This window comes from Ailuropoda melanoleuca, chromosome 1 (genome assembly GCF_002007445.2).
Source record: "Ailuropoda melanoleuca isolate Jingjing chromosome 1, ASM200744v2, whole genome shotgun sequence".
Classification (NCBI taxonomy): Eukaryota; Metazoa; Chordata; class Mammalia; order Carnivora; family Ursidae; genus Ailuropoda; species Ailuropoda melanoleuca.
Window position 1 is genome coordinate 166,924,757 of NC_048218.1, and position 14,123 is coordinate 166,938,879.

Sequence of the window (14,123 nt, forward strand, 5' to 3'; positions counted from 1 at the left end):
GGGTGGGGGTTGGGGTGGGGGTGATTGGGGGTGGGTGCCAAGACAGAGTCACCACTGCATATTTTAGTAAATATTTTAGTAACACTGTCATTTACCAGCTGCAAATTCTTCTATTAACAGCAAGGAGACATCAAAACAGACTGGCTCTGTTCTGGGAGGACCATCTGAGAGGCACCTTTCAGTTATGTAAAGTCAGGCAAACAGACACATAGTGTCCAGAGAAAAGGGTGCAACGCCATCCATTGGCATTGAAAGAGCTCTGCCTTTCTCTACCATGGCTTGCTGGAAAGTGACTTCCTGGAAAGGAAGGCTCTGAGACCTCATCTCTCTCTCTCTCTCTCTCCTTTTTTTTAGGTTCTACCTTATTTGCAGATGACACAAAGGTTTCCAGAGTCCCCAGAGAGGACACACTACAGAGAAGGAGAAGCCCAGTTGTGTGAAAGTGGAGCTCTGGGCACAGGAAGTGACGAATGCAAGAACACATTCAGCTCTCTGGCATGATGGTGCACCTTAGGAAAAATGGCTGTGTGTGTGTGTGTGTGTGTGTGTGCTCGCATGCATGTGTATCTGTGCAAACCTGGGCACATGTCCACACACACACATACACACCAAAAGAGACATGTTTCTAAAAAACTGCATCCTAGGATCCCAAGCCAACAGGGTACGTGGAGACCACAGCCGAGTGTAACACAGGGAGAGGGCCTTGTCCTCTCTCTGCACCCAGACGAAACAGGCTTCCCCAGCTATTCGAAGGCAGAATGTGCCTGAAGGTAGAACGTTCCTCGGAAACCCCTCGTAAGCCAAAATCGCATAAGGGGAAGAAGCAATCACCATTTCGTAAAAGCAAAAATCCTCTTGGGATTTCTTTTGGTTAGTGAAAGCGGGTACCGTATTAACGTCCGTCTTTCGTAGAAGTGAAGCGGGGTAAAGCGAACTTGCGGATAGTGGGGGAAATCTGTAATGAGAAGTGACCTCTTCGATTGGTTCCCTGAGGTTATCAAGGGAAGGAGGGCTCAGGAGAGGAGGAAGGAGGGCTCAGGAGAGGAAGAAAGAGGCCAAAGTCACTCTGCAAGACTGGGCTCCGGCTAAGTTACTGTGAGTAGTAAAAGCAGTGGGACCTTCGTGCCCTCAGCTGGGAAAGTGGAGGGCGCTGACTAGGGATAGGTGCCAGGTACCCTGCTCTCTGCAGCTGATGCGAACACCTACAGGAGACCAGACCCATCCTCAGCCCCATCTCCTGGGAAGCACACAGCACGCGGGCCGGCCTACTTCCACCACACCAAGGCCGCCCGAGGACCCTCCCTGCCCAGGACAGAGCAGGGCTGCCCTGCACTGAGAGGGCAAAAGCTGCCACTGCCTCTTGAATACACACGGTCCTCTCCCCTTCACTCAACTTTGCATGGTGACCACTGAAGGCAAGAGGAACCGACACAAAGCTTTAAAGCGTCAAAAGTAATTTTGATTATATAATGTCGAATTATCCTGAGTCACACAGTTGATTCTACAAATATGAGGGGTCACTGGGAAAGGGTAACAGGAGGGGAGGGGAGGGGAGGGAAAGCAGGAGGGAAATGGCGAGAGGAAAGAGAGTCCAGCACACAGCCATCCAGACCTAACTGCCTCTGGGCTCCTCTGGTCTCTCACATCACAGCCTCACCACAGGCAAGCACCCCACCCTTCAGGGCTAATAGCATACAGGGCTCCTGACAAGTCAGTGCGGAGCATACCATCCACCAGCAGACGTTCCCCTGCAGCCTCCTGGGCCAGCGCAGAGACCCTTCTGTGGGAGACGGGGTCTGGGCTCCTGCCGCGCAGCCCGGGGCCTGCACAGTGCACATCTTCTCAGCCGCAGGGTCTGTGCTGGCCACAAAGGGTCAGAGCCAGGGCCTCGACGGGCTGACGCTGGGCAATGGGGCTGGCACAGGCTCGACCTCTAGCAGGGCTTTACTTGGCCATGCACTGCAGGGCCATTCTGGCACAGTGGCCCCGTGGGCAAGACCCGGGGCTCTGGAGGCCTGGAGAGGCACAGTCTGGGAGATCCCAGATCTGCCTGACTCATGACAGTGGGGGCAGGGAACTGGACTGGGACTCAGAATGAGGGTGGGCGTCCCCTCTCTACTTTGACCAACTGTGGGCATACTGGTGTTCCCTCTCTGTCTCTCATCTGGACTAAAATGATCTCTAAGGTCCCTTCCAGCTTCTAAACCTATTTAACTTCTCTTTGTATGTTGTGCAGCCCATGAAATTGTGACTCTGACTTCAAGAAGTTCATGGTAAGCACAGTCGTGGTCTTCCGTATCCAGTATCTAGGATAACAGTGTAGTAAAAATCAGAACATTCCATGTAACTCGAAACCCCCTCCACCGTCGCTGGAATGTGGAGGTTAGTTCACCATCAGTAAGGGTGTCTGGGGGCCGTCCTAAGACAGGAAGCGCCATATGTTTATCCTTCCCATCTATCGGTTTTCTTTTTTAAAATAAGTAATAAATACGAGGAGGTTCCCCTAATACTCTAAAGCAGCCAAGCTCTCTACAGATTTTTCCCAAAGTCTGTGAGGAAGCTGGCGTCCTCAACTGCTAAAAACACGGGGCACAGATTTGTCAAGTGGTTGAAGGAAGATATTTTGAGATTGAATAAAAATTACTGCTGATGACAAACTGCAACAATACTAATATTTATTTAAGTCAGAATGTGGAATTATAACTCAGCCTTCATTATTTGTGCCTACGTATCCAAAAAAAGCCAAATGTGGGTAACCCAGTGGTCCCCAAACCTTCTGGTTTCTTGCCAAGGCTTACAGAAAATCACACTGCACTTCCCAATAGGTGAGGAGAATCTCTGACATTTTCCCACACTTAAAGCTCAGGTGGTAGCTTCCTAAATACCACTTGGTTGAATGTATGTTAATCAATGGTCCAGAAAGTAAATGACTTGACCAAGGTCAAGTGGCAGTGGCAGTGGCAAAGCTAAAACTGCCACCGGGGTCATGAGGCACCCGGACGGGGCAGGGCAAACTTCATCACACATACGGAGCTCACCCAGGGTGTCCCAGGAATGGCTCTGATGCGGGACACAGCTGAGAGGGCTCCAGAAAGCTGGTTCGGCTCCGCCCTTGGTTTCAGAGAAGCCACCTACCCTGGAATTCGCCCTGGTCATTTAGCCCCTCCATGATGCACTGTGACAGGAACACAAGATAACAGGACCAGAAGGGGAAAGTGCTTCCAGTGGCAAAGGGCAGCCCAGCAGTTGGTTAATGAGGAGGTTTAAAGCTGGCTGAGCCACTCTAAAGGGACAATCCAGCCTCATGAGGGACAATTAGACAAAGGAAGCCATGAGCAACACAAAAGAAACCACGTCACCACGACTGTCAGCTCTCCCTGAGACAAATCTAAGGTCTAAGGCACAGGCTGATGAGAAGAAACACAGCAGAGGCTCCCGAGGTCTGGCTCAGACAGAGGTCTGCAGCATGTTAGCCCTGGGTGACACTTGGAGTCAGGGCCAAGAAACACGCTCCCCTAGAGGCGTCTTTGCCTTATCTGTCCTTTTTGTCTTCCAAAACCTTGTGATAGATGCACTGAGCCAGTGTAAAAAAATCTGTTTTCCTTTTATTTGTTTTCTCATTTGGAAGGAAAACAAAATTACCATGAAAACCCCTACCATTCTATAGTGTATCGTAATTTTCAAAGTACTTGCATTCAGTTCTCCTGGTACTATTTATCCATTCAGCAGTAAATACGTGCTCAGTGGTGGCCGATACCTGTTCTAGGTGCTAGGGATACTGCAATGAACAAGGCAGGGCAAAAATTCCCATCCCATTTCACAGATGAGAAGACTGAGGCTCTTAGCAGCTAAGTGCTTGGTGCAAGGCACATTCCCAATAAGTGGCAGATGGAGAACTAAATTCAGACATCCAATACTGAAGTCAGTTTTTCCCCACTATCTCTCACCATTACATCCTTCTGTTGGTTTTTTATACACATTGTGCAGAACAATAAAACACTTTTTGTGCTTTGGGGTTTGGAATTTTATTATCAGTGGCCAGCCGGCACTTCTGACCTCAAATATGGCTCTGTTCTCACCAAAGGTGCAGAAAGTCCCTTAGCAACTAAGCCAGGCTTATCTGGTGCCCTGGAGTCCCTGGCAGACCCGCTGAGGGGGTCTGGCACACGGCTGGGAGTAGCACTGGCTCCCGCTCGCATGAATCTGCTAAACTTTCAACCGAGCTCCAAAGAACCAAGAGCCACTTTTCTCCCAATGGCAGGTGTCCCTCTGCATGGGTCACTCTGGCTTTTTACTGTGAGTCACTGTAATCACATAGTCACAGCCACATCTGGCTGAGAGCAGAACCTATCAGTGAAGAGCCTTTCTCTTTAGAGGAAAAGAGAACTAGCACTTTTGGAACAGGGGACAAGCTTAGGGCCAGATCCAGATGCCCTGGAAGGTTTTGAAGTCAAAATTGTAGGAGGAGAAAAGAGAGAAATGGTGCTGGACGGATTCGGGATGAAAAGGGGGGGGAGCTATTTTGCATGCGGCGCTTCAGCCCTGTGGACGTCTGTGTCCTGCACAGCACCAGAGCTGTGGTGTCCAAGGCTCATAGTGTTGTCTCCACCAACAAAGAGAGGCCCCTCATCGCTACATTTGAATTAACCAGATGAGACAGTCTCAGTTAATCCAATTTAGCCTCTCAAGCTTAGTACACTGGGAGAAGAGGAGGAAACACACACACACACATACACCCCAGGTCCCTTGCATCTCCCCAGCTCTTCGCCATTAGTTAAAGAAGGCCAAACACCCTATTTTCCTAGAGCGCCCTCTTTATTTGCTATTTCCTAGGCTTAAGTACACAGCCTAATACAATTAGAGAAATGGGTTGGGAAATAGCCTTCCGGTATTTAAAATGGAAAAATTTTAAGTGTTCTCCCCTTCTTCATTTATCCATCCTGTATGCTGAGTATTTGTGGGCTTTCTCAGAGGTGGGGGACTCTGGGTGATGTGCCAGTTGGACAACTAGATCTGAAACAAGCAAGGCCTGACTTGTGTGTCTGCCCGTTTCTGCAGTGTGTGCGACCCATGGCAAGTTCCCAGTGTGATGTCACTGAACACGGGGGTTGGCAAGAGAGGCACGTAATCAGCTCTGGCTCCAGCACCCTGCAGGACTCCGAATGCCACAGTGTCAAAGTGCTAAGGGACCTCTCTACTCTCTTCCTCTCCAATTCTTCATGTTGCTGAAGCTTTGGCAAGTGCTGGCCTCCACCGAGGAAATGGCTTGCAAAGGTCAGAACCAGAGCGCTAATGACAGTCGGTGTCACAACATGGGTGACCTCAGCGGAATATTAATATTACGGAATCTGCCTTCTCAGTAAAATTAATGAAAGGTCTTTTGCAACTCCCTGTATCTCTCAATCTCTGACTTCTGCCTCTCCATTCAGCTCTCGAACTTGCAGAGTAGCTGGTACATACCAGGAGGGAAGGAGAAAGAGAAAAGGAGAATGCAAGAACAAGTTATTTCGAGAGAAGGAAATGGTAATGAATGCAGCAAGCAAAGGGCAGAGAAGTGCTGAAGCAGACAGAACAATAGTCAGATCGTGTCCTTTGGTTCCAAACATTAATTGGGAGGGATAAAGAACACAGTCTTGCTCTTGGATCATAATCTTCAGCAAGCCCCTTGCTCTGAAATGACTTCCTGAAAACATTTCTCTAACGTTTTTAGCATCAGCAGAAGCCAGCTAAAATTTCCGTGATTTACTACCTAAAAGCCCAAGAGTAGGTAATTATGCTTCCTGCTGACAAAATACAAAATGTGAAACATGCCCAATTACAGAGAAACATGGAAATGTTCAATGTGTGACAGTTCTCACAGTTGCAGTAAGACATGCAGCTAAGTAAGACACTTAGCCCTGGAAGATAAAAATGAATGTCTTCCAGAAAGCCCTTAATCTTTAAGGTCTTTTCAATTAATTTAACCATGAATAATTTTCTTTTAAGAATTACTTGAAATTTTCCATATTCAACACTAGAAGGCTATTTCCCAGTCCAAGTTTAGAACTGTACGAGGCCGTGTACTTCGGTCTAGGAAAGGGCGTCCTTTCCGTCAGCGTCCTGGCCTCACAGAGCCCCGGCTTCTAAGCGCGGCTGGAGCAGCTGCCTGAGACGTCAGAACAAAGGGGCCTTCTTCGGTCACCCCATGCCTTCAAAGGCCCCTGCTCCCTAATGAACATGTCCAAATATATGGGCAGAGCATTCCAGTCACTTTAAAGTAGGGCTCTCAGGGCCCACGTGCACCCCTGGGAGCCAGCAGAGAGTGGTTCTCAAGAGGCAGCCGAACCATCCGCGTTGGGGGCAGGCTAAGTCAGAGTCCACGAGGGAAGTCCAGATGACAGGGGGGAAGGACGAGCCCCAGAGTGGGTGGACCACAAAGGTGGCGAGAGCCAGGCCATCCATGAGCTCAAGCATCGAGAACTGGGAGAGAAGATCAAGAGAAGGCAGCTGGGGTCAAACAGGAGAGCATCCTGGGAGGTTGGCTGGGACACCGTGGAGTTGAGGCTCACGGTGGGAGGCCAGCAGAGGGGCCACGCGAGGATGGCTGCTCGTTTACTGGAGGAGCGGGGGTGGAGGGGAGACCTAATCTACAACAGGACACTGTTTCAGGGCTCTCCGCATTTGCACATGTTCCCTCTACCCAAAACGTCATTCCTGCTTTTTGTACCTAACAAATTCTTCCTCTTCCCACAATGCCTGGCCCTCAAGGGATCCTTCCTCCATGAAGCTTGCTCCTTCATCACCTCCTCCAAGCCACCTGTTACTTTGTACATACTTCGTCCCTCGCACCCAACAAGTATGATATTTGGTATATAGTAGGTGCTTAGTAAGTCTTGTTGAATGAATAAATGAATGAATGAAAAACTAAGAATAGCTTATACTGAATTTAATAGTCAGGTCCTGCTAGAAGGGTCTATTGATATTGGCAGTAGTTTAAAAAGTAAGGCTGAAGTGCACCTGGGTGGCTCAGTCAGTTAAATGTCCAACTCTTGATTTCAGCTCAGGTCATGAATTCAAGGTCGTGAGATCAAGCCCCGCATTGGGCTCTATGCTGGGTATGGAGCCTGCTTAAGATTCTCTCCCCCCCTCTCCTGCTGCCCCTTCCCTCCCACCCCACTTGTGCACATGTGCTCTCTCTCAACATAAAAAAAGAAAAAAGAAAAGAAAAGGTAAGGCCAAAAGGTCAAGAGAAATATTGGGATTTTCCCCTGAGTCATCTAAGAAACAGTCCCTAGCTAGACACCATCACTGTCTTATATTCCTGAAAGTGTAAGAGAAGAATAAATACGTACAGCTGGAAAAGGAATGAAATTGAACAGTTACAGATTTCCTGGTAGCAGTCAAAGATCGGACACCCAACATTCAAACACTGATGATGGTTTTCAGCCAATGGAACCGCTTAAAAATAACATTGCAACTACTGGAATAGAAGCCTTCTAGAGTTTTCCAGGCTGAGGATCAATCTCAGCTGACAGATTCCTGAGCCCACCTTAAAGATTCTGATACAATAGGTTTGGGTCAAGGCACCTGCATTTTTCAAAAACTCCCCCAAGTGATTCTGATAATGAACAGAATTAGAAACCACTGGATGGTTATGTCTAAACCACTGATGATGTGACTTGTGGTATATGTGACTGAACATACCAGGGAGCAGGGCTGCTGTCTGCCTGGCAAATCACAGACAGTCTTAATAAAGAGAAGTGAAACCTACCATGTATTTACTTGGATTATCTCATTTAATCCTCCCAACAAGCATACGAAGTAGGAGCCGGTATTATCCCCATTGTACAGTACAGACACAAAGCTTACAGAGGCTAAGTAACTTACCAGCCACTAAGGGAGACAGATGGTTTTCAAAATCCTGGCAGTTTATTCTACAGGCCGTATTCTTAAACACTGAGCAGTACAACCCCTTTGCTGAAGTACATGGGCAGAAAGCAACCCCCTGAAACAAAACGTCTTAAGAAGTGGCCAGTGGCTTCAATCTGTATGGCCTCTGGACCATTTTGTCCCCTAAATTATAGGAACCAAGTGCTTTCAGAAATCTTGGGCATTTCTGCATCTGTCTCAATATGTGTTATGTATGCTTGCATCCCTCAAACATAGCACAACACCTGGCCCGTGATATCAACTCAATACATATTTGCTGAATTTAAAACAATTTGATTCCATGAATGTCATAAAAATGATGTGAATAAGGGCACTTGGATGGCTCAGTTAGTTAACCATCTGACTCTTGATCTCAGCTTGGGTCTTGATCTCAGGGTAATGAGTTCAAGCCCCATGTCGGGCTGCATGCTGGGCATGAAGCATACTTTAAAAAAAAAAAATGATGTGACTAAAGCCAAGAGCTTCCCTTAGTCGAATTCTTTGTGCTGCCTCGGCCACATTGGACCACAAATGAAAAATGTGACTCAGCTACAGAAGGGGAGGTACAGGAATGTAGCACATAGTTATTGAATGAAGGAAGTTATTGCTTTCAAGGGAAGCACACACTTTCTACCAGCACGACTGTGTCTCAGACAAACCTGGAAGGATCTGGGGTCCCAGTGAAGTAGTGAATGCATGGCGAGCTTCTGTTCTGAGGCAGAACAGACACTACGCTGGCTGTGGTAAGGAAAGACTCAGAGTCTATACAGACTCCACTGGCTTTGTCCCGTAAGATGTCAATCATAGTCTGCACAGTGATGCTTTCTGTAAAGAAAAAAAAAGACAGACAGACAGAAAGAGAGAAGCTATAACAGTGGCAGGTTGTTAACCAAAATCCATTCATTCCTCTTCCTTTTTAGTAACAGAACCCTTGAATGGATAGCTGGGAACATAACTGCCCAGCTACAGACTACATTTCCCAGCTTCCCTTGTGGCGAGGTGTGGCCACATGATAAATCCTGACCAATGGGAGATGAAATGATGTGTGCAACTTCCTTGCACACTCATAAAAAGGATGGTTTGCCCTTCACTTTTTTCCCCCTCTTGCTGCTGCCTAGGACATGCCTGCAAGTGGGCCACAGATGGAAGTCCTGTGTTCGGGCAGAATAACCCACCAGACCTGGACTGTCCAAGTAGCTCAGTCAGACTATAACGTGGGAGAAAAATAAGCTTCCATTTTCTGTAAGCCATATTATTTTGCAGTCTCTTTGTTAGAGCACTTAGTAATTCCTCAATGACCGCGGTATGCAATAGAATATCCATAGGAAAGCACGTGCAATCTATGCGCACTCCACGAAGCCCACTCTCTTGTACACTCTTGCTGGCTGGAGTCCACATGATATTTGCAGAATGGCCTCTCTGCAGTATTTAGAGAAGTAGTTAGAGAAGTATTTAGAATATTCAGAGCCATTATGACTATTGGCTCTGACTTCAGTTAAATGTGTCAGTGATTCCTTGACTCAACAGGACCCCAGCTCTACATTTTCTCCCTCTGTTTGTAATTCATTAAAACACTATTTTTTGGTCTGTGTTCACAAAGATGGAATCAAAGCATCACATGGGGGAAAGTGCCTTAAACTTCACTAACACAACTCCCATCCTTTTCATAAGTTTCTATTTGTAATGTCGTACCTAAAAATATTAACAATAAAAGCCTTGATTTCTTCAACTACCCAGTGTTCAAATGTTCTCATTGTCTCATAAATGAGTTTATGGATTTAAATCAGGATCCACTAGGTTGATAATGTGTCAAATCTCTTTTAATCTCTGCCTCTCATTTTACTCCCTTGCATTTTATTTGTTAGGCCATTTCTCCTATAGAATTTCCCAAAGTCCGAACGTTGCAGATGGCATCCCCTGATGTTATTTATTTATTTATTTATTTTTTAAAGATTTTATTTATTTATTCGACAGAGATAGAGACAGCCAGCGAGAGAGAACACAAGCAGGGGGAGTGGGAGAGGAAGAAGCAGGCTCATAGGCAGAGGAGCCTGATGTGGGGCTCGATCCCATGATGCCGGGATCACGCCCTGAGCTGAAGGCAGACGCTCAACCGCTGTGCCACCCAGGCGCCCCCCCTGATGTTATTTAATATGCTCCCCCATCCTCTGTGTTCCCTGTAAACTCGTAGCTAGATCCAGAGGCTTCATCAGATTTAGGTGTTTGATGTTTTAGCGAGACTACACCACATATGGTATTATATACTTTTATCAAGCTTGTTTTCTTTTTAACTCTTAGAGAGTTTTTTTTTTAAGTTCCAGTTTTAAAATGGATACTTTCTTATCTTCCTACCCTGAACCCATAAATTAAGCTCCACAGCAAAAGTCCTTAAAGTGTTCTTCTATATTAAACGTCAGCAAACTTTTTCTTAAAGAACCAGACAGTAAATATTTCAGGCTTATGGGCCACAGCATCCCTGTTGTGACTTACTGTGCAGCCATGCCACTCTAGCATGGAAACAGTCCCAAACGATCCCTAAGTAAGTGCGTACGGTGGTGTTCCAATAAAATTCTATTTACAAAATTCTGGCTGCTGGGGCGCCTGGGGGGCTCAGTCGTTAAGGTCTGCCTTCGGCCCAGGGCGGGACCCCAGGGTCCTGGGATCGAGCCCCGCGTCAGGTTCCCTGCTCACTGGGAAGCCTGCTTCTCCTTCTCCCGCTCCCCCTGCTTGTGTTCCCTCTCTCGCTGTGTCTCTCTCTGTCAAATAAATAAAATCTTAAAAAAAAAAATTCTGGCTGCCAACGGGTCATAGTCTGCCAACCCCTGTTCTAAATGATCACAGGTTTAACTTACAAAACACACGTATCAAATGTGTGGCGAATATCAAATGTGGCCACGGTGATTTCTTTGGAAGGGTTTCTGCTCAGGCACCAAAGTAACAAGCTATCGAGGCACACGTTTACCTAAATTTGGATTCTGACTGAGTCAATAACTAGAGGGAAGACGGAGGGCTTGGGAAGAGAATTCAGGTCAACGGTTGAACTCAACAAATGTTTATGGATCAAAAGACCATAATGGGCACCACAAGGGGATCCCACAATAAGTAACGGACAGTGCCCCGCCCTCAAGGCCCAGCAGGCTAATGAGAGAGGAAAACATAGGAAGACATTAAGTCAAATATACAAAGGCTGAGGTAGAAGGAAGGCTGCAGTAAGTATCATAAAGACAAGTACAATGACACTGACGTTTAAAGGAGAAATAGCACCAGAAGGAGAAGAACCTCCCATGAATGAGGAAGCATCCTACAACAAGAGATACACGTCGTCACCCTGCCGGCTCCTGAAAGGCATCAACACAGGTCGGTTTCTATGTACAGGGACTGTTGTCATCTCCTCCTCTTTGCTCACCCTCCTAAGATCGGACAAGTTCTCTGGAATAGCTATAAGACAACAGGTATGAGAGGGACAATCATAAGGGATATGCTAACTCACCTTCTTTCTTTTCTATGCTGTCTTTGCCTGCACAGCAGTCTAGATGGTCATCAGCTGAAGAGAAAACTTCAGAAAAATTGAACTCGTCCTCCCCCGTCCACCAGCCTTGACTCTGAGCATAACTCCTGAGTTCAGGGTGCTCCGCGTCGATCTTTGTGGTGAGTGAAAGCTGATTGCAAATGCACTTCACTCCCTCTGTAGAGAGCACAAAGCCCCGTTAGCTGGAGATACGCTTAGAAAGACTAAATCAAGAAATGGAAATTTACACGGAATCCCTTCTCTGTAAGTCAGCTTTAACTACAGAGAGGAATCAATTCTATTTTTGAAGGCAGAACACACAATCCTTGATCCTCTTTTAAGGAGACCTCCCAGAAGGTTTGACCAGTCCTGACCGGGCATTACCACATCTAAAATGAGCAATGGTCACTTGATCTACAATTCACATTCAAAAGGAAACATGTGAAGCCCTCATTATGGCTAAATAAGCCCCAAGCATTTCTTACTTACAAGAAAAGTGAAAGGTTTCTTGAAAGAGACCCGGCACTACTAACAAGACTTAATGAATGCCACAACCACAGATATTTCCCTTCCCCAATTCAGCCTTCCTCCACTTGAACAAACACTCTCCACCACCACCCTCAGCCCAAATACATCATTTTTGGAAAATACAAATATGATACTTCTTCATTCAGCTTTTTTTTTTTCAGGCCCCAACATTTAGAAAAACACAGTGGCACTGATAATGAACGGTTCTAAAATACTGGAATGCACCTGTCAACATATGTGTCTCTGAGTCTATCCGTAGAAGTGTGTGTGTACATGTGTGTCCACGTGTATGAGTGTGGAAACTCTATGGGAATTTTTTTCTCATAAAAATATAAGTGTGACTAAAGAAGTCTAGAATCGGAAATGCTTGTACTCTGAGGACACTTGGCTTGATGGATGAGGGTGAGCCAGAAATTCTCCCATCTGCTGGCAGGCTCGCTCCGGCTTCTCCGAAGCCTCAGCCACAAATACCCTGAGGATGAGTTGGCCTTCCAGCTTCCAGTGCTGTCTAGAACACTAAGAAGTTATGAGCCGTAGTTCACAAAGGCCATCCGTATTTGCTGCTTCCAGAAAGTATTCTGATCTTCTAAATTCTTGGGGAATGAAGTAGAGAGAGAGCTCAAACCACAAGCTGCAATAAAGTCATCACTGCCTGAAAACCAGTTCCTAGAGACAAGGTCAGAACCGGACTGAGTTCTTCCAGTATGTTCTGCTTCACTGACTTAGTCTCCCAAAACAAGCACTCCTAGCTGATGGGCACGGGCCCTCTGCCATTCATATTTTCAGAGGACAACACAAGAATAAAACTACTTTAAAAAATTAAAAATAAAAAGAGGCTTTGGCCTAAATGGGTGATTTTGGCATTCTTCATACTAAACTATCAAAAAAAAAATCTTGTGAAGAACTCCACAGACATTTTCCTCACGGGCTGATTTATAATGGATGTTTGCTTTGGGGAATGTGAGCATTTCAGGGGCCAGATCCATGAACTCGTACTGCTATCACACTGCTGGAGGGAGCGAGGACAAGAAAGCAATGAGTCCAAGGAATGGCTGGGGTTTTATTTCAATAGTTAGTGAAAGACAATACGATTTTAAGGAGATGGTTTTTTTTTTAAGCTATATCTTGAAGGAAAACTAAGCTTTTGAAAGGCAGGTAAAGAACAAAAAGTTTTCAGCTCTGGGGCGCCTGGGTGGCTCAGTCTGGTTAAACGTCTGCCTTCGGCTCAGGTCATGATCTTGGGGTCCTGGGATCGAGCCCCACATCTGGCTCCCTGCTGAGCAGGGAGTCTGCTTCTCCCTATGCTTCGCCCTCTGCCCCTCCCCCGCTGCTCGCTCACTCTCTCTCTCCCTGTCTCTCTCTCTCTCTCAAATAAATAAAATCTTAAAAAGTTTTCAGTTCTATTGAAAAGCAAGCTATGACTGCTTTATCAGCATGGACCACTAGCCCTCTTGATGGAACCATCTGATAGTAAGGCTTCGTCCTAGAACTGTTTTGGCAAACGAGTTTTCAGTTCTTGCCCGGCAGGAGGCCTGGCGATACGGCAGCCCACACCGGCCGCATCAGTCCCAGGAGGCCAGTGAAGACTGCAGGAGATAGGGCCGCAGGCACAGAGGGGTGTATGCTGGGCACATGAGGGTGGAGAAAGTCTCTGAGATCATGGCGAGGACGCCACCAGTCCATTCAGCGCCCTTGTGAGAATGAAAAGAAGCCTTCCTCCTCCAGGCAAGCACCGCAAGCCAGCCTTGTATGGGACACAACATACTCATCATCCACAGCAACCCTGATCGCCGCACCGACGTAGGCCGCAGAAAACGGCGGGCTTTATTCTCAACTATCGCAGTAGATCTCTGCTTCTAACTCAGATCAGATTTGGCTCTAATCCCCCCTACGGCACAGATGGAAAACAGGTTTCATTCCTATCATCGATTCTGAGGAACCGGAAGAGACTTCCTTGCAAATTCAGTCGAGAGAAGTACATAGGCCACGTACAGGTCCAACACGAGAAGCGGGTTAGGACCTACCGGTGTGTCTGCCAGGAGCACAGGAGGCCAGAAATGGCAGTGCACGATCCATGTACTTGTCATTCGGTCCTAAGGATGTCGGCGGGGCTTCACTGGCCAATTCTCTCCTAGAACTCCGTAGTCCTCTCAGAAACCCTGTAGCCCATTCTGGGACC

General features: G+C 46.9%; 1 protein-coding gene across 2 annotated transcripts in view; it reads right to left on the reverse strand.

The window, feature by feature from the left end:
* SCRN1 (secernin 1) overlaps nt 1-14,123 on the reverse strand; it is a 61,722-nt gene that overhangs the window by 6,295 nt on the left and 41,304 nt on the right. For both annotated transcript variants that reach the window (XM_034669765.1, XM_034669763.1), the window contains exons 5-6: nt 11,399-11,593; nt 8,568-8,733 (exon numbers count right to left, since the gene is read on the reverse strand). In XM_034669765.1, the coding sequence (XP_034525656.1) occupies nt 8,568-8,733; nt 11,399-11,593 (361 nt within the window). The remainder of the gene's footprint in view (nt 1-8,567; nt 8,734-11,398; nt 11,594-14,123) is intronic.